The sequence below is a fragment of the Scyliorhinus torazame genome, chromosome 11 (assembly GCF_047496885.1).
Source record: "Scyliorhinus torazame isolate Kashiwa2021f chromosome 11, sScyTor2.1, whole genome shotgun sequence".
NCBI classification, from domain to species: domain Eukaryota; kingdom Metazoa; phylum Chordata; class Chondrichthyes; order Carcharhiniformes; family Scyliorhinidae; genus Scyliorhinus; species Scyliorhinus torazame.
Window position 1 is genome coordinate 180,085,642 of NC_092717.1, and position 20,637 is coordinate 180,106,278.

At 44.9% G+C, this 20,637-nt stretch overlaps 1 protein-coding gene across 13 annotated transcripts in view; it reads left to right on the plus strand.

Moving 5' to 3' along the window:
* Positions 1–20,637, plus strand: part of LOC140385689 (UDP-N-acetylglucosamine transporter TMEM241 homolog) — a 223,339-nt gene that overhangs the window by 123,305 nt on the left and 79,397 nt on the right. For 9 of the 13 annotated variants that reach the window (XR_011933422.1, XR_011933423.1, XR_011933424.1 and 6 more), the window contains one exon: positions 476–564. The exons of the other annotated variants lie outside the window; for them this stretch is intronic. Coding sequence is in view for 6 of the 9 variants with exons in the window: in XM_072468096.1 (XP_072324197.1) it covers positions 476–564 (89 nt within the window). In the remaining 3 variants the exon portion in view is untranslated. The remainder of the gene's footprint in view (positions 1–475; positions 565–20,637) is intronic. 13 annotated transcript variants of the gene reach the window in all.

The following is a 20,637-nucleotide window of genomic DNA, read 5'->3' on the forward strand; positions in this document are numbered from 1 at the left end:
CTACCTTTGTTTTAGACAACGGTCCTACACAATCTACTAATACCCGACTAAATGGTTCTTCAAACACTAGTATGGGTATTAAAAGGGCAGGTTTAATCGCAAGCTGCGGTTTACCCATCACCTGGCAGGTATGACAGTTTGACAGAATGGTCAATATATGTCCATTAAGCATCCATCGATCAAAATGATAACAGCAAAAATAAAATGGGCAAAAAAGGGAATCAGCAGGAAGGGTCCCGTACCAGCCTCCCCGAACAGGTGCCGGAATGTGGAGACTAGGGGATTTTCACAGTAACTTCATTGAAGCCTACTTGTGACAATAAGCGATTTTCATTTTCATTTCATTTTCATAACTATACCTTTTGAAACAGATTTTGGCTTTGAACCAATGGTTGAGGATTAACCTCGAGCTGATCTGCTGTATTCCCAAATAGTCTTCCATTTACTTAATTTTCTGTCCGCTATTACTCTCAAGGGGCAAGTGGAAAGAAGTTTAGGAGCATTTTCAATTAATTGCACATCCTCATCCTCTGTGATGCACTGCGTTGGTGCTTTAAAAGGAATGTGAGTATTTTTATTTTTGTTTTATTCATTATTCTGAACTGAAAATAATACTCTGAACACTGCTTGCAGTTGTCCCTGAGCTCCACATGTTGCTTCAGTCAGAATGTCGATTTCTGGGTTGGGTGCAGTGAGCAGAATGAAATTTAAAATATCAGCATTCTTTTTGTAATATATTGGGAAAATGAAAGCGAGTTGTTTAATTGGCTGTTGAAAGTGCCACTCAACAATTCAGCCAATTATAAGATCAATCAAACCCTATTCGAACAAAAAGTTATTGACCTAGAATATTAACTGTGTTTAAAGATGTTATCTGACCAGAATATCTGACCTGAATACTTCCAGCACTTTGCGTTTTTATTTCAGATTTCCATTATCCACAATGCTTCACCTTTTAGCTAATTACGGTATAGAAATGAAATGATTATTCAAATGGTCACTCAACAGTGGTAAAAATAATTGCATTTTCATGGTGCATTTATCACAATACAACTTCCTAAGGTGAGGAGATCCACTGTAAGTCCTCAAATTACAGGAACCAACCTATTCATCACAAAAACAGAAAATGCTGGACACAACCTCAGCAGATCTGGCACCATCTGTGGAGAGAGAAGGGAGCTAAGGTTTCGAGTCTAGATGATTCTTTGACAAAGCTATTCATCAGCCTGAAGAGTTCAAATGTGCTATGGAGACTATTTCTATTCAACAGCAAATGGGGTTGTTTAGCTTTTTAGAGCAGAGAAGGACAGATTTGATCAAGGTGTTAAAAATCAGGAGTGGTCTATCAGGGGAAACTGTTTCCAGTGGCAGCTAAGGGGATCGAGAAGGTATAAGTGGAGGAACTGCAGCCCTTGCAATTGTTCAGCAGGTCGGTGCTGAATTTTTATTGATTTCAGATTTCACCATCCGCCATTGTGGGATTCGAACTCCAGCCCCCAGAGCATTATCTTGGGTCTCTGGATTACTAGTCCAGTGACAATTCCCGTACCAGCCTCCCCGAACAGGCGCCGGAATGTGGCGACTCGGGGCTTTTCACAGTAACTTCATTTGAAGCCTACTTGTGACAATAAGCGATTTTCATTTCAATTCACTACACTATCACCTCCCATATATGGATGAGACTGGGAATGCAGGGTGGATGAGACCATAGCACCATGGCCTAAAAAGCCATTCAAGAGAAGGAGCTAACAGAGATGTAGTGGTAGTAGGGGCAGTATAGCCAGAGGGATAGACACAGCTCTCTGCAATCAGGAGTGAGTGTTCAGACAGCTGTGTTGCCTGCCCTGTGCCAGGGTTCAGGACATTTGCTCTGGGCTGAAGAGGAACTTACAGTGGGAGGGGTAGAATCCAGTGGCTGTAGTCCATATTCGTACCAACGGCATAGGTAGGACTAGGAAGGGGAGAGTGCTTGGAGAGCATGAGCAGCTAGAACCTGAATTAAAGAGCAGAAGCTCAAAGGTAATAACCTAAATATTACCTGATCCATGAGCAAATTGACATAGAAGAAATGGGCTTTGATTCCTCGGGCACTGGCATCAGAATTGGGCAAATTGGGAGCGGCACCGTCGATACAGTCTTCACCTCAATTATGCTGGGGCCAGTGTTCTGACATGTAGTATAACTAGGGCAATAGTTAGAGCTTTAAGCTAAATGGTGGAGATGAGGGAAGCTGTGATAAACTAAAGAGAGCAGGATCGCAATAAAGGAAACGATTATCAGATTGTGACAAGAAGTAAAAGAGCCCACAAATATAAGAGGGTGCCAGCCAATATATCTAGAGACTGTGAAAATAATTAAACTGAGTAAAAGGTGTTAGGTATCCTGGACAAAATCCCAACTATTTGCAATTTGTAAAACTAACAGTAAAGCACTGACCCACGGGTATCTTTTATGTCAGAACAAACTAATTCAAACACAGAATTAGCCACATTAGCAAAAGATACTAGCATTACAGTTAACAGTTACAATAAAAGAAAACATTAACTTTCTGATATTCCAATTAAGCAAACCAATACATTTTAAATACTACGCATGAATAAAGTTAGCAACCAGGTTTCTACTTGTTTTTCTCTATACAAAATCTTTGGAGAGAGCCTTCCAGGACCAATTGACCTTCGGAGAGACCTGACTCCTCCCAATAACTTATACACAAAGCATAAGGTATTCTTTTGCCTCTTCTTACAAGATGTTCAGGACATGTTTATCCAGTACCAAACACAATACTCATAATTTATCTACACCCCGGGGGTTCTTCAAACATAAACAATATTCCATTAGCTAGCTATCTGTAAGCAAGCAAATGGTTCGTGAGACTATTAACAGAACACTTTACCTGCAAATCAATGATTACCTCACTTTTATGACACCTAATTACAGCTCTAGCAGTTATTACTTCAAAAAATATTAATTATGACAATTTCTTACATTCGTCACAAAGGCACTCTATCTGAATGCACATAGCATACAAAGAAAAGTACAGGAACAGGCCCTTTGGCCCTCCAAGCCTGTGCCGACTATGCTACCTGTCTAACTTAAAACCCTCTACGCTTCTGGGGTCCGTATCCTGCTATTCACATCCTATTTATGTATTTGCCAAGACAAATATAAACAACACTATTGTACCTGCTTCCACCATCTTCTCCGGCAGCGAGTTCCAGGCACCACTACCCTTTGTGTAAAAAGACTTCTATCGCACATCTCCTCTAAACCTTGCCCCTTGCTCCTTAAACCTACGTCCCTTAGTAATTGACTCTTCCACCCTGGGAAAAAGTTTCTTACTATCCACTCTGTCCATGTCTCTCGTAATTTTGTAGACTTCTATCAGGTCGCCCCTCAACCTCCGTCGTTCCAGTGAGAACAAACCGCATTTATTCAATCTCTCCTCGTAGCGAATGCCCCTCCATAGCAGGCAATATCCTGGTAAACCTCTTCTGTACCCTCTCCAAAGCCTCCACATCCTTCTGGTAGTGTGGTAATCAGAGTTGTGCACAATATTCCAAGTGCGGCCTTACCAAGGTTCTATACAACTGTAACATGACTTGCCAGTCTTTATACTCGATGCCCATCCAATGAAGGCAAGCATTCCGTATGCTTTCTTGACTACCTTGTCCACTTGTGTTGCCACCTTCAAAGATGTGTGGACCTGCATGCCCAGATCTCTCGGACTTTCTATATTCCTAAGAGTTTTACCATTTACGGTATATTTCCCCTCTATGTTAGACCTACCAAAATTTGTCCGGATTAAACTCCATTTGCCATTTCTCTGCCCAAGTCTCCAGCCTATCTATGTCCTGCTGTATCTCCTGACAATCCTCAAGACTATCTGCCACTCCACCAACATTGGTGTCATCCGCGAACTTACTAATCAGACCGGCTACATTTTACTCCAAATCGTTTATGTACACCACAAACAGCAGAGGCCCAAGCGCCGATCACTGTGGAACACGACTAGTCACAACCTTCCATTCAGAAAGACACCCTTCCACTGCTACCCTCTGTCTTCTATGACTGAGCCAGTTCTGTATCCATCTTGCCAACTCTCCTCTGATCCCATGTGACTTCACCTTCTGTACCAGTCTGTCACGAGGGACCTTGTCAAAGGCCTTACTGAAGTCCTCGTAGACAACATCTACTGCCCTACCTTCATCAATCATCTTCGTCACTTCCTCTCAAAACTCGATCAAGTACTCCAGCAGTGATGTCCTGGGGCTGCAATGATTGGCCTCCAACAAACGAACATGTTGTTTTGTGCAAGAAATGACTACAACTAATAGAAAGTTCTCTCTCTGATTCCCATTGACGTTTTGGCTTCTTGATGCCACACTTAAAGAGCAGTCACTCTCACCTCTTCTCTTGAGTTTGGCTCTTTTGTTCATGTTTGGACCACGGCTGTAACGAGGCTTATCTTTGCATCCTTTTTTTTTTAACAAGAATATAACATTTGTAATTCTCCAGTCCTCTAGCACCATCCTCGAGTCCAAAGCAGACTGGAAAATTATGACCAATGCCTATGCAATTTCTACTCTACCATCCCATAAGATCCTAGTGCCTTATCAATTGTACAGCCTATCCAACATCGTTTCCTTATCAATTTTAATCCCTTCAAATGTCTGAATTGCTTCCTCGTCCACCATGATCTGCACAGCATCTTCCATGGCAAAGACAGGTGCAAAGTATTAATTTAATACCTCAGCCATACACCCTGCCTCCATGCATAAACCCCATTTTTGTCCCTAATCAGCCCCACTCCTCCTCTTACTATTTACATGCCGACAGAAGACTTTTGGGTTCCCTTTTATGTTAGCTGTCCATCTCTTTTCATAATAGTGAGAGGCTTTTCCCTGGGGTAGAGGGGTCAATTACTAGGGGGCATAGGTTTAAGGTGAGAGGGGCAAGGTTTAGAGTAGATGTACGAGGCAAGTTTTTTACGCAGAGGGTAGTGGGTGCCTGGAACTCGCTACCGGTAGAGGTGGTGGAAGCAGGGACGATAGTGACATTTAAGGGGCATCTTGACAAATACATGAATAGGATGGGAATAGAGGGATACGGACCCAGGAAGTGTAGAAGATTGTAGTTTAGTCGGGCAGCATGGTCGGCACGGGCTTGGAGGGCCGAAGGGCCTGTTCCTGTGCTGTACATTTCTTTGTTCTTTGTTCTAATGTCTCTTTGCTTCTTAAATTCTCCTCTGAACCTTCTTGGTTCTTTTTTCATCGCAACACGGAGATGATTTGACGGCACAAATAGAATAATCAGATATGACATAATTGCCATGGCAGAGACGTGGCTGCCGGGTGACCATGGCTGGGAACAGAAAGTTCAAAGGTATTCGGCATTTAGGAAGGATAGGTAAAAGGAGGTGTGCCGCACTGTTAATAAAGGAGGCAATCAATACATTAGTGGGAGAGGATCAGAAGATCGAGATTAGCTTGGGTGGAGCTAAGAAACAGCAAAGGGCAGTAAACTTTGGTGGGAGTTGTTCATCGGCCACCAAATAGCAGTGGTTATGTAATGTAGGGCAAAGTATAAATCAGGAAATTAGAGGGGCATGTAACGTGGGTAATGCTGTAATCATGGGGAATGTCAATCTACATTTAGATTGGGTAAGCCTAATTAGTACTAATACTGAGGAAGACAAATTCCTGGAATGTATACACAATGGTTTTCTCAAACTGGGGCACCATTTTTCAATCTAATATTGTGTAATGAGAAAGGGCTAATTAATAATCTCGTTATAAAGGAGCCTTTAGGGAAGTGGCTATACTATGCTGAAATTGTTTTGGAAGTCATGTAGTTCAATCCAAAACGAGGGTCTTTAATCTATGAGAGGCATATTGCCTGAGGTAGATTGGGGGAATATATTAAAAGGTATGACAGCAGACAGGTGATGGCGAGCATTAAAATAAGTAATACATGGTTTACAACAAATTTACATTCCTTTTAAGGTACAAAATGCCACAGGAAAAGTGATTCAACTAAGGATACTATTAGATCAAAGCAAAAGGCTTATGAAGCTGCCCAAAGAAAGCAGTAAGCCCGAGGATTGGGCAAATTTTACAATTCAGCAAAAGAGAACCATGAAATGTTAAAAGAGAAAATAGAATATGAAATTAAACTAGCCAGGAACATACAAAAAGACTCCAAAAGCTCCCATAGGTATGTAAATGAAGAAAAGATTAGTAAAAACAAATGTGTGCCCATTACAGGCAGAAATGGAGAATTGCTAATGGGTTATAAGGAAATGGCAGGGAAACTGAAACACTTTGTGTTGTCTTCACGGGAGGAAGTTAGAAAAATACCTCCAAGGGATTCGTGAGGTTGAGGACCTGAAAGAAATTAGTATGAATAAAAAGTACTGCTGGAGAAAATAATGGGACTTGAAATTTGAGGGCCTGCATGCCAGAGTGTTGAAAGAGGTGGCTGTAGAGATACACTGGTGATCATCTTTGAAAATTCTATAGATTTTGGAACAGTACCTGCAGATTGGAAGATAGAAAATGTCACCCCACTATTTAAGTAAGGAGGGAGAGAAAAAACAGAATTACAGACCTGTTGGCCTGACCGTAGTCATAGGGAAATGGATGTGATAACAGGGGACTTTGAAAATAATGGTAAGGTTGGACAGAGTCAACATGGATTTATGAGAGGGAAATCACACTTGAGAAAACTTTCAGAGCTTTTCGAAGATGTATCTAGTAGATAGATAATAATAATCGCTTATTGTAACAAGTAGGCTTCAATGAAGGTCCTGTGAAAAGCCCCTCGCCGCCACATTCCGGCGCCTGTGCGGGGAGGCCGGTACAGGAATTGAACCCGCGCTGCTGCCTTGTTCTGCATTACAAGCCAGCTGTTTCGCCTATTGTGCTAAACCAGCCCCTGAGATGAGGGAGGACCAGCAGATGTGTATTTGGATTTTCAGGTGGCTTTTCAGAATGCCTACACAATAGGTTAGTGAGTAAAATTGGAGCACATGGGACTGGGGTGATATATAGGCATGGCTTGAGAATTAGTTAATAGATAGGAAACATATAAACTGAGGCAGTGGTATTATTACTGGATTAGTAATTCTACCCAGAGCAAGATCTGCCACGGCAAATGATGACATTTGAATTCAATAAAAATCTGGAATTAAAAGTCTGATGGTGACCACAAAACCATTGCCGATTATCGCAAAAACCCATCTGGTTCACTAATGTCCTTTCAGGAAGGAAATCTGCCATCCTTACCTGGTCTGACCCACATGTCATTCCAGATTCACAGCAATGTGGCTAACTCTCAAATGCCCTCTGAAATAGAGGACAGTTAGGTTTGGGCAATAAATACTGGCCCAGCCAGCAACCCTCACATCCCAGAAAATTATTTTTTTTAATTCTCAGATTGGCGAGTTGTGACCAGTGGGGTGCCATAGGGATCTGTACTTGGGCTCCAGCTATATCAATGATTTGGTTGTGGGGGCCAAATGTAGTATTTCCAATTTTGCTGATGACACTGAACTTTGTGAGATGTGAGCAGGATGCAAAAAGAGGCTTCAGGGGGAGTTAGACAGGCTACGCGGGTGGCCAAGAACGTAGTAGCTGGAATACAATGTGGAAAAATGTCAAGTTACCCACTTTCGTAGGAAAAACAAAAATGGAGAGGATTTCCTTCATGGGCAGAGATTGGGAATGGGAAATGTTTTATTTTTAAATAATTTTTATTAAAGGTTTTCATAAAATATCAATAACAAAATGAGAAAGAATACACCCCCTCAGACCCTCCAGTGTAAATAACATAAACAAAAATAAAGTAAACCCCCCCACCCCCCGCCGGAGCTGCTGCTGCCATTGACCAATGTCTATCGTTCTGCCAGAAAGTCTAAGAACGGTTGCCACCGCCTAAAGAACCCTTGTACCGACCCTCTCAAGGCGAATTTCACCCTCTCCAATTTAATGAACCCTGCCATATCGCTGATCCAGGATTCCACGCTTGGGGGCCTCGCATATTTCCACTGAAGGAGAATCCTTCGCCGGGCTACCAGGGATGCAAAGGCCAGAATTCCGGCCTCTTTCACCTCCTGCACTCCCGGCTCCTCTGCCACCCCAAATATTGCGAGCCCCCAGCCCGGTTTGACCCTGGATCCTACCACCCTTGACACTGTCCTTGCTACGCCCTTCCAAAATTCCTCCAGCGCTGGGCATGCCCAGAACATATGGGTGTGATTTGCTGGGCTCCGTGAGCACCTAACACACCTGTCCTCACCCCTAAAGAACCGGCTCATCCTTGTCCCGGTCATGTGTGCCCTGTGCAGCACCTTAAACTGTGTGAGGCTGAGCCTCGCGCACAAAGAGGAAGAGTTCACCCTCCCTAGGGCATCTGCCCACGTCCCCTCTTCGATCTCCTCTCCCAACTCCTCCTCCCACTTACCTTTCAACTCCACCACCGAGGCCTCCTCCTCCTCCTGCATCACCTGGTAATGTTCCGAGATCTTCCCCACTCCCACCCACCCCCCCGAGAGCACCCTGTCCTGTACTGTGTGTGGCAGTAGCCGCGGGAATTCCACCACCTGCCGTCTGGCAAACGCCCTTACCTGCAAGTACCTGAAGGTGTTCCCCGGGGGGGGAGCCCGTACTTGGGAATGGGAAATGTTGATGACAAATGGGACCTGTTCTTGATCATATGTCACTGGAAGCTAACATGCCAGTGCAACAAGCAATTAGGAACTCAAAAGGCTACGGAGAAAGAGCGGTAGGGCATTGGGTGGGACTAATTAGATGTGTTTTTCCAGCTGGAGTAAATACAGGCATGATCGACCAAATGACCTTTTAGTCTAGAAAGAGCGAAAAGAGTTGGGGTATTTGTGTTCTTTCTCGGGACATGGGTGTTGTGGACAAGGCCGGTATTTATTGCCCATCCCTAGTTGCTCAGAGAGGGTGGTAATGGACATTTTTCTTCCATCGCTGCAGTCCTGGTATTGTTCCCACAATGATGCCAGGTAGGTACAGGAATACACTGTAACAAGCTTAATAAGGTTTTTTCTCTTCTTTTTGCTTATTTTCTGTGGGTGGGAACATGCAGTGTGCGAAGTGGCTGCCGTGTTTCCCTGCTAGAAGTGCCTGCAATTACAAGTTAGCCATAATGAAGCACGTTGAGACTTCCTGAGGGCATGGTATGCTGCTGTAAAACATTTTCTTCATTATTTTAAATCACCCATAATTTTTAATCGCCAAACTAATCATCCTATATTCTTGTCAAAACTGCATTAGCTACATTTGGTATTTTATGATTTTTAAACGGTCTGGCGAAGGAGTTTACATAATAAATTGAATCACAGACGGGTTACAGCACATAATGAGGCTGTTTGGCACATTGATTTGGGATACTCCGGTCCAAGTTCGCTCCGCTTCCGCTGCCAGCGAGGACGGGGAATTTGATGCTCAGTCAAAACTCCATTCACTGCAGCCGGAACGGAGAATCCCGCCTGCGTGAAGGGACAGAGAATCCCGCCGGCGTGAAGGGACAGAGAATCCCGCCGGCGTGAAGGGACGGAGAATCCCGCCGGCGTGAAGGGACGGAGAATCCCGCCGGCGTGAAGGGACGGAGAATCCCGCCGGCGTGAAGGGACGGAGAATCCCGCCGGCGTGAAGGGACGGAGAATCCCGCCGGCGTGAAGGGACGGAGAATCCCGCCGGCGTGAAGGGACGGAGAACCCCGCCGGCGTGAAGGGACAGAGAACCCCGCCATCGTGAAGGGACGGAGAATCCCGCCATCGTGAAGGGACGGAGAATCCCGCCATCGTGAAGGGACGGAGAATCCCGCCATCGCGAAGGGACGGAGAATCCCGCCGGCGTGAAGGGAGGGAGAACCCCGCCGGCGTGAAGGAACGGAGAACCCCGCCGGCGTGAAGGAACGGAGAATCCCGCAGGCGTGAAGGAACGGAAAATCCCGCCGGCATGAAGGAACGGACAATCCCGCCGTCGTGAAGGAACAGAGAATCCCGCCCGTTGCGTCCATATCAGCTCTCTGCAAGAACAATTCAGCTCGTCCGACTCTTTACCTTTTCCACTAGCCCTGCAATTCCTTCTCTTCAGTCACAATTGAATCTGCCTCCACCCACATTTCCTCGAGCAGAGCATTCAACACCCTGACCACTCGCTGTATAAAAAATGTTTTCCTCATGTCACTCTTTTGCCATTCGCCTTGAATTGGTGTCCTCTGGTTCCTGACCAACCCCGCCCATTGGAACAGATTTGCCCTATCTGCTCTGTCCAAAACCCTCATGATTTTGAACCCTTCTATCAAATCTCCTCTCAAAAATATCCTCTCAACCTTCTCTGAGTCTATCCAGTTTTTCCAGTCTATCCATGTTATTGAAGACCCGAATCCCTAAAACTATTCTTGTGACTATTTTCTGCTACCTCTTTAAAGCCTTCACACTCTGCCTCAAGTATGCTGCCCAGAATTAGACACTACTCCAGTTGAGGCCGAACCAATATCTTGTAAAGGTTCACCTGAAATTCCTAGGTTTTGTACTCTATAGCTCTATTTATAAAACCTACGATCCCGTATGCCTTAATAACTGTTTTCTCAACCTGCCCAGTTATTTCAACAATTTGTGCATGTTCCTCTGCTCCTGTAACCCCTTCAGAATTGTACCTTTACATTGCTTCTTTTTGTTCTTTCTGCAGAAGTGTATCACTTTGCATTTCTCTGCATTAAATTTCATCTGCCACATCTACCCATTCTCTATCACTGTCCTCCTCGCAGTTCACAATGCTTCCAAGTTTTGTATCATCTGCAAATTTTGAAATTGTGCACCCAAATCTAGGTAAATAATGTGGATCAAGAATAAGTAGGTTTGACCATTGAGGAATCTCACTTGAACCTTCCTCCAGTCTGAAAAACAACCATTGATCACTCTTTTTTTGTCATTCAGCCAAATTGTGCTCACCTCTTGATGGGAATGTTTGAAAATCTTTATTTCTATAGTTATGCATATTTTTATTAATGCTTTTGAGCAATGCCTCAGTTGCTACTTTTCTCCCATTAGCTTTGAGGGAGAGTAATGGGCAATGTTATCATCATCCTAAGTTAAATTTGAACTGCTGAGGAAAGAAACGGTGATATACAACTAACCTAAAACTGGAGTGCTTCCAATGACATACATCTCTCTCCAAAAATAAGTTGCTTTTAATTAAAAGAAACATTCATGAGCACGCGGAGATGCATTTGATAACCTGATCGCCCAATGTATCAACATCGTGTTTGACAAATTCAGAAGTTCTTGTGAGAAATGATTCTACCATTAAAAAGTGTTTGGATTTTCAGCAGACACTTGAGAAGAGTCTCACTGGAGGCTTGCTAGAAAAATTCAGCACCTGGTACACGAAAAATGGATAAAAAGCTGGAAAGCAGGCAGGAAAGAAAGGTGTGGAATGGCTGACTGTTACTCCGATTGGAAAGCAATTGGGATTGATGAGCAATATTCTTTGCAACTTAACCTGGAGAGTAGAGTTTAATGCATTTTGGGAGGAATAACAAAATTGGTACAGAAATAATGGGAAAATATCGCAGGGTGTGGAGAACAAAGATACCTGAGGATGCAAATTTGTAATTGTCACAGTCGTTTGGACACAGCATTATAGAAAACAGATTTAAGAGAAGTTTTTAAAGTAGGGAAGGGTTTCCATAGCATTGCTGAAGAAAGTATATGGTTGGGGACTGAATGATTCGTAGAAACCCCCCCCCACGATGCTCCGACCCTCTTAGGTGCAAGTCTCGCAGGCGCAAATTAATGCAAGTATTTACAAGCAGGGTCTGGGCTGCGGAGGAGCAGGAAGCTAAAATAACTCTGAAAAAGCATCAAATATTGTTGGGCTTGCTGGGGGGGTGGCTGCCCAGGCCGGGGCAGTAGCGGGAAAAGACCTGCTGCCAAGTTCGTGGACTTGGTGTGTGTCCCTCAGGATCTGTGTGGCCTGGCTCAGACCACCATTGCTGCAGTATGTGATTTAAACACACCCCTCTGATGATACTTGCAGGCTCCTGGCTGCTCACACTGTGTCCTGTGAATACTCAAGAGAGCCTCTGGTCATCTGGGAGCCCACCCAGGCTGCCCCTCAGGGCACCCTCATACCCCAGTTGTATTATCAAGGGGATGGACGTAGTCAATTCAGTCAGTGGCCGACCAGATGTTGGCCCTCCTCAGAAGCACTGCCCCACTGAAGAGGAAGCAGGTGGTCAGCAGAACTTACCATAACCAGAGGATACCTGCACTGCAGCCTTTGAACCTCCATGGTTCTCTGCCCCTCTCAGGGCAGAGTCCTCACCAGTGACCCCTACCCCTCCGGATTACCAGCTGTTGCCTCCTGGTGAGGCTGGCAGCGTTTGCTGTTTCTGCCACCACCTTCAAGAGGGCGGGCTTGAGTCTACGGCCCACCCTGGGAAAGAGGGTGTCCCTCCTTCCCTCACTGGCATGGACCTGCAGGTCCACATCAGACTCCCGAACCTGGGGGGGCAGATCTTCTCTGAACCATCTCCGTGGCTGCAGTGAGTGTGTGGTAAGCGGAGTGCATATAAACAGCTCCAGATGTCAGGCGCTTTGGCGCTAGCTCCGGCTACAATGCCCGCTGGGCCAGGAATTGCTCTCAATTCGTGCCGGGAGAGTGCTGGTCCATTTGCAGAGTCCTGACTCGCTTACCGAAAAGTGCCCTCAGCGGAAACGCGAATCGCGCACTATTCAAAGAACAAAGAAATGTACAGCACAGGAACAGGCCCTTCGGCCCTCCAAGCCCGTGCCGACCATACTGCCCGACTAAACTACACTCTTCTACACTTCCTGGGTCCGTATCCTTCTATTCCCATCCTATTCATATATTTGTCAAGATGCCCCTTAAATGTCCCTATCGTCCCTGCTGCCACTACCTCCTCCGGTAGTGAGTTCCAGGCACCCACTACCCTCTGCGTAAAAAATTCAGTCCAGGCGGGGAGCACTTAGCCTCCCTAATGGAGAATTCAGCCCTATATTTATTCAGAGAGTTGTTGGGTTATTGAATACTTTGCCACAGAGAATAGTTAAGACAGAAGCATTGCATCTTTTAAGGAAAAAGAGTAAATAAACATTTGAAGCACAAGGAGCTGGGAGCGAAGTATGGGCTGGAGCAGGGGAAAATATTTAGATACATACAGGTTCGAGACTTTGCCAGAAAGGAGATACAGAGCTTCCCAGTAGAGCCAGCTTCACATTGCTGGAGGAGGTGCTGACGACAGGGGGACTGAAGAAGGGGGTAATATTGGCGGTTTATAGGGCTATTTTGGAGGAAGAGAAGGCGCCGCTAGACGGGATCAAGGCAAAGAGTTGGGAGAGGATATGGAGGAGGGGTTCTAGTGTGATGTGCTCCGGAGGGTGAACGCCTCCACCTCGTATGCGAGGTTGGGGCTGATACAGCTGAAGGAGGTGTATAGCGCGCATCTTACAAGGGTGAGGATGAGCCGGCTCTTTGAGGTGGTAGAAGATGTGTGTGAGCGTTGCGGGGAGAGCCCTGCAAACCACGTCCATATGTTTTGGTCCTGTCCAAAGCTGGAGGATTACTGGAAGGAGGTGTTTAAGGTAATCTCTAAAGTGGTGCACGTGAAACTGGACCCGGGCCCTCAGGAGACCATATTCGGGGTGTCAGATCAGCCGGGGTTGGAAACTCGAGGAAGCAAATGTTGTAGCCTTCGCCTCGTTAATTGCCCGAAGGCAGATCCTGTTAGGGTGGAGATCAACATCTCCACCCTGTGCCCTGGCGTGGCGGGGGGGACCTGCTGAAATTCTTAACGCTTGAAAAGGTCAAATTTGTACTGAGGGGAAGGATTGAGGGTTCTACAATTCATGAGTGTTATTCATTATGCATTTTCGAGAATTGGATCACATCGAACATGAAGCGGGTTGGGGAGGGGGACTGTATGTGTTAATGGTGATTATGGGTGATTCCTGATTCCTTTTTGTCATTTGTTTATGTTAACATGCGGGCCAATGTTTGGGGTTTGGTGGGAGGATGGGATCGTTGTTATTGATATGGGGATTGACATTACATTCGTTACTGATTATTGTTTATTGTTGGGTGTAAAGTTTGGAGAAAATGGGAAAAAGGAGGTGAATAAAAAATATTTTTAAAAAAACATTTGAAGCACAGGCAAATGCAGGGATTTGGGGCGGGGATTAGAACAGTTCATTGGCATGATGGGTTGGATAACATCTTACACTGTCAATCTCCCTACAACTGTGCTCTGAAATTCTACCACACATGCAAGCTAAGCAAGATAGCTAATATTCGATCCGGTGTATTCTTAACAGGTCATGATTATTTTCATAGAATCATATCGTGCAGAAGGAGGCCATATGGCCCATCAAGTCTGCACTCACCCTCTGAAAGAGCACGCTACCTAGACCCACTCCCCAACCCTATTCCCGTAACCCCATCTAACATGCACATCTTTGGACAATAGGGGCAATTCAGCATGGCCAATCCACCTAACCTCCATATCTTCAGACTGTGGGAGGAAACCAGAACACCCGGAGGAAACCTACGCAGACACTGGGAGAACGTGCAAACTCCACACAGACAATCACCCAGGACCAGAATAGAACCCAGGTCCCTGGCACTGCCAGTGGTGACTGCACTGAACTTATTTGCTAACTGGTTGGTGCAATTCCGAGTAGACTGAAATGGTGCAATTCAGAGCAAGTGAAATGGAAGTGAGTTAGGAACCCCTACAGTGCAGATGGAGGCCCAAATAGGATGGCACCGGCCCTTGGAAAGAGCACCCTACCTAAGTCCATACCTCCACCCTATCCCCATCTAGCCTTTTTTGGACAATAAGGGGCAATTTTTAGCATAGCCAATCCACCTAACCTACTCATCTTTGGACTGTAGGAGGAAACCGGAGCACCCGGAGGAAACCCACGTAGACACGGGGAGAACATGCAAACTCCACACCCGAGGCTGGAATTGAACCCGGGTCCCTGGAGCTGGGAGACAGTAGTGCTAACCATTGTGCCATCATGCTGCCCCTTAACGTAGAAAGTGATTAGCAACATGAAGCTTAATGGACAAGCATCACGATACTAGTTGATGGATGGTTGTGGAGAGAATTATATCGAACCAAAGGGTAACCGCAGGAACAAAAAAACTAAACTTTCATTACATATTATTCTAAAATTAACTGTGTGTATAAAATAATTAAAATCAGTAGCTGCTGCAGTTTGAAGCTTGCCAAACGATCTAAATAAGATTATTCATAGGGATTTAACAATTCATAATGAAAGTGACCCAGTGACGGTGAAAACTTGGCAGTAAACGGTTTATTTCGCAATAAGTGATGTACGTTATTGGGACACCCAACAATTTCTCAATGAAAATTGAGACAGAAAGTACTGAAAACACATTACATTGCCAGTGTTATCTGTAAAGGGAAAATACAGATGAATGTATTGCGTTTGAGCCCTTCGTCGGAGCATGAAGTTTAGTTAATCTGTGTATTTCTGACAGTTTTTTCATTTCAGACACCATAAAATCTATTGGTGTTGGTAAATTAATGCCTTTCCATGAATGCACATATCTGCGGTCAATCTGAAGTATTGGTGTTGCAAATGAGCAAAAGACACATGTTTTGAAGTTATCTCAAGAATCTTGCTGAAGAACATAAATAGGATGAAGAATAGACTATCTCGAGCCTGCTGCACCATTCAGTACGATCACATAGGAACAATGGAGTAGAAAAAAGCCATTTGGGTCTTCGCGCCGGCTCCACCATTCTGTAAGGCTGATCTGGTTGTGATATCAATTCTTCTTCTCTGTCTCACCTCCATAAACCCTCGACTTCCCTGCCTAACAAAAATCTGTCCAAATCTGCCCTGAACAAATTCAAAGACCCGGCCTCCACTACTTTCTGGGGAAGAGAATTGCACATATCAACAACCCTGTGGGAGAAAAACCATTCTCCTCATCTCTATCTGAAAAGGGAGACCAGTTATTTTTAGCTATGTTCCCTAGTTTGTCTCCCACAAGAGGAAACATCCTCCAGGTATTCACCTGATTAAAGCGCCCTTAGGATTTTATACATTTCGATAAGATCACCTTTCATTCTCCTGAACCCCAGTGGATAAAGGCCTAACCTTTTCCACCTTTCTTCATCCCCAAAATGAGCCTGGTAAAGCTCGTCTGAAATGCTTCGAAAGCAATTATATATTTTTGAATAAGCAAGTAAAATCGCCATAGTCACAGATGGCGATAAGCTTCTCACCACTTTGAAGGGCGGAGCTGACTGGTGGTGATATAACCTGAGGATCACCGCACATCAGGCGAGGGGCAAGGTTGAGAACGAGGGGGCCTTCATGAATAACCTCAGCCGGTACGGGAATTGAACCCGCACTGCTCTGCGTCACAAACCAGCTGTCCAGCCAATTGAGCTCTGTCAAGTCCATAAGACCATAGGAGCAGAAGTAGACCATTTGGTCGATCAAATCTGCTCTGCCATTCAGTAAGATCATGACTTATCTCATCTTCCAAATCTTGTAGGGATTGGATTTTACAGGGTGCCGTATTTCCTCCCTTTCTCCAGACACAAATGTTGATAGGGAGCCTGCCCACCAACGATTTTACCCTGGAAGCTGGGTTAATTGCCTTGGACAAGAGGAAATCTAGTCTTGGAGAGCTGTTGGCCAATTGGATGGCCAGCAGCTCTGTAATCCCAGCAGCACCAGGTTAAGTGCGGGACTATAGGCAGTCCCCAAACAAGAGGAGGTTATAGATCCCAGACTTCAGGCTATGCGGAGCCTGGCAGGGAGACCCCAGTAAGGATGGTCGGAGCCGAGTGTGAGATTCGTGGGGGAATGGGGAGAGGCATTAAAGTTATATTTCTTTTTTACAATAATAATCTTTGTTGTCACAGGTAGGCTTACATTAACACTGTGATGAAGTTACTGTGAAAAGCCCCTAGTCGCCAAATTCCGGCTCCTGTTCGGGTACACCGGGAGAATTCAGAATGTCCCAATTACCTAACAGCATATCTTTCGGGACTGTGGGAAGAAACCGGAGCACCCGGAGGAAACCCACGCAGACGAGGGGAGAACGTGCAGACTCGGCACAGACAGTTACCCAAGCCGGAATCAAACCTGGGATCCTGGTGCTGTGAAGCAACATTGCTAACAATTGTACTACCATGCCTCCCAAGTTGGGGGGGGGGGGGGGGGGGGGGGTGGAAGTACTTTGGACAGGGGACCCCCAAAGGAGGTCCCTCTCCTCCACCTCCCCCAACACCCATTCTTGCCGAACCAGCCACTGCAGTTAAAGCTGCCAGACTGCCCAGATGGTGTGTGGGTCGTTCCCACCTTTGGTAAAATAGTGGCAGAGGTGGAATGAGACACTTAAGTTTCCATCAACCTGCTAATTAAGGGCTTCAATAGACCCAAGTGCAGGGAGGACTGCCCAACACCTCAAGCCGCCTCCCAACCCAACCCCCCGTGATATGGGGGGTATTTAGGAAGACAGTTGGATGGCCACGCTCTGCATTTTACGAGCCCCCCCCCCCCCCACACACACACACACTTCAGAGACGCCGCAGACAGAGGTGCTGTTAAACCCAGCCCTGTTTGTTAATAAGATGACCTCTCATTCACCTAAGCTCCAAAGTGTTAAGGTCAATTTGCTCAGCCGCTCACAACAAGTTCCTTTTTGGCAAATGACTGCATTGTAAGTTGTTTTCTTTTAATGATGTCTTGTATATGAATAACTCAGTTTCTTTTGAAATAACAGTAATTTTCAGGCTTGACATGTTGACTTTTAATTATAAAACCATCTGTTCACATTTGTCTATTTTAAGCCTTCCTCAACATGATAAAATTCATGCTCCTCAATGGAATGCTTTAGGCATGCTACCCAATATTCTCTACCAATCTTTACCATATCATTTTCTTTCCATTGCGTCATTATAAGGAAATAAACATACACAATATGGGCTTCTGCAGAATGTAGTCTCAGTTTGTATTGGAGTATGTCAAGGTCTGACAGCACATACTTTGCCATTTGGGCTCAGAACTGTTTATTTTTAAATACTTGTTTCCCAGAGGATGTATGAAGTGAACAAGATCCTTAGACCTAAAACTCCTCGCATAAGTTCGTATTAATGTATTTTTACTTGTCACTCTGTTACAGGAGCTTAAAGTGCCTGAATACATTTTGGTTCCCCTTTTTTTTTACAGACAGAAAATCTGACTCCCATTTCCTGACTAATTTATTGTGATTCTGCAGTCATGGTAAATTGTTCTAGAATTTGGTTAGAGTTGATCTGTACTGTATCACGTGTGCCTTCATAATCTAATGAGCATTAGTACTGTTCAAAACTGGGAAAGCAGTGAGTTCAAGTTCCGTTCAAATGCCAACATTTCGGAAGATATCTGCGGGCCAAGGGGCCTACTCCTGCTCTGAATTGGTATGTATGATATTCACACTTTGAAAATGGAGTGCAATCTGGAGTCCATTAGGGATGTGAGGTTTGAAAGTGCGCCCTCCAAACACTGTCCATTATCTCCCTATACAAATGGGCTGATCTCTTTTTGGGGTGTAATGCCACTTCCCTCATCCCGATGCTTCCAGTGGGATCTATGGCCACTCAATGGAGGCTGATGGAGTTCAATTCACTGGCCATAAATACAAGGAACTTTCAAGCAGTTATTGGATAGGCACATGGAGCACACCACAATGAGTGGTATAGCTTGATCTTGGTTTCGGACAAAGCTCGGCACAACATCGAGAGCCGAAGGGCCTGTCCTGTGCTGTACTGTTCTATGTTCTATAACTGACAATTATATTGCACTTTTAATGTAGTATTGAACAATGTCTAAAGGGAGGGAGAAGGGAGATGCTGAGTTTAAGGAGCAAATTCCAGCGTTTATGTAGTTGAAGGCATGATCACTATTGGTGGATTGATTCAAATTGTGGAATTTTAAGAGACCAAAATGGGCAGAGGGTTGGAGACGGTTAGAGTTGGGAAGGAGCATGACCATGGACATAGTTACCAAAAGAAAATAATTTTCGGATCAAAACTTACGCTGGGCGTAATCAGCATATCAGTGGTTCCTGACAGCCTCATGAGCTACAGCATGTAATGAATCATAGAGAACCGAGTATCGATCTATGGTGATCCACCATATGTTCAAAGTGCAGCTGTTGACCTGTATCCAAGTAAAAACCAGCAACTTCTTGCAAGGTAGGTATAAAGAACGAACAAAAGAAGTTTGATGACGATATGCAGAATGTAAGAAGTGATCTTTGTTCACCTGTACTGTACATCAAATTGTACCCCTCAAGTTCTGTTGGTCTGTGGTTGGTGAAATGTTGAGTTAGAAAGCATTTAAACTAGCTCAAGAAGCGTTTGCATAAGTGCAAAAGAACTGTTGGCAAATCTCATTCAATATATTCTGTGTTTTCTCCTCTAGGAATTAGTAGGTCACCATGGAACTGGAATGTATTTGTGATGAGGCAGTTAAAGGGATTTATGCTGCAGATCATCCATGGTCTAAATTAACGGTGGAGCAGGTTTGAGAAGCTGAATGGCTGCTTCCCATTTCTACGTTCAGCATGATGAACTGTGCAATAGCAGATAAAAGGGTGGCACAGTGGTTAGCATTGCTGCCTTACAGTGCTAGGGACCAGCGATCAGTTCTGGCCATTCAGTCACACAGTGACTGTCTGTGTGGAGTATGCACTTTCTCCCCGTGTCTGTGTGGGTTTCCTCTGGGTGTTCCTTTTTTATTCCACAGTCCAAAGATATGTGGGCTAGGTAGAATGGCCGTGCTAAATTGCCCCTTAGTGTCTAAAGATATGCAGGCTAGGTGGGGTTGCGGGGAAGTGTGCTTCTATAGAATGCTCTTTCAGAGGGTGGGTGCAGACCCGATGGGCCGAATGGCCTGCTGCACTGTAGGAATTCTAAAAGCAGAGCAGAGTTGGATGGAGACAGGGCAACTGAGCACAACTGAGGGGAAGCACACACAAGATGAGACACTGTGTATCAAGATGGCAACAATTGCAGGTGGGATTGTTGTGGGGACTGAGGTAGAGAGCAAGGTGAGAGCAAGTCCCAGGAAGCAGTTTGCAATGATGGGGAAATGCTAGGGGGTAGAACACAGAAGGAGAAGAGGCATAGAGCTTTCAGAAGCACATTGTAAAACCACAGGGGCTAACCTGTTCAGTCCCAAAATTAGATGCTTTGGTAAATGCAAATAATTCACAACAATACGTAACAATCTCGTGTTTGTTACCATCATATTCGAACAAGATTTTCAAAAACAAATTTCAAATTTTTGTTATCCAATCTCCACTTTTTGCTGGTGTATTTTTGTTCGCTGTTTGCCACGTGTTGGTCTGGATTCTTCTCTAAGTTCTGAACAGTATTTCATTCTTAGTTCTCCTGCTTACTTTTCCCTTTTTCTTCTGGCATGTTTCCCTCCTGGTCAGTTATGATTTGCTGTTTGTTAAATGTGCAATTTGAGCCATTTGGAAGCAAGTGGGAGTTAGAAATTTGTAGAGATGGCAAGTGTGATATATGAAGTCAGAAAGACGGAAA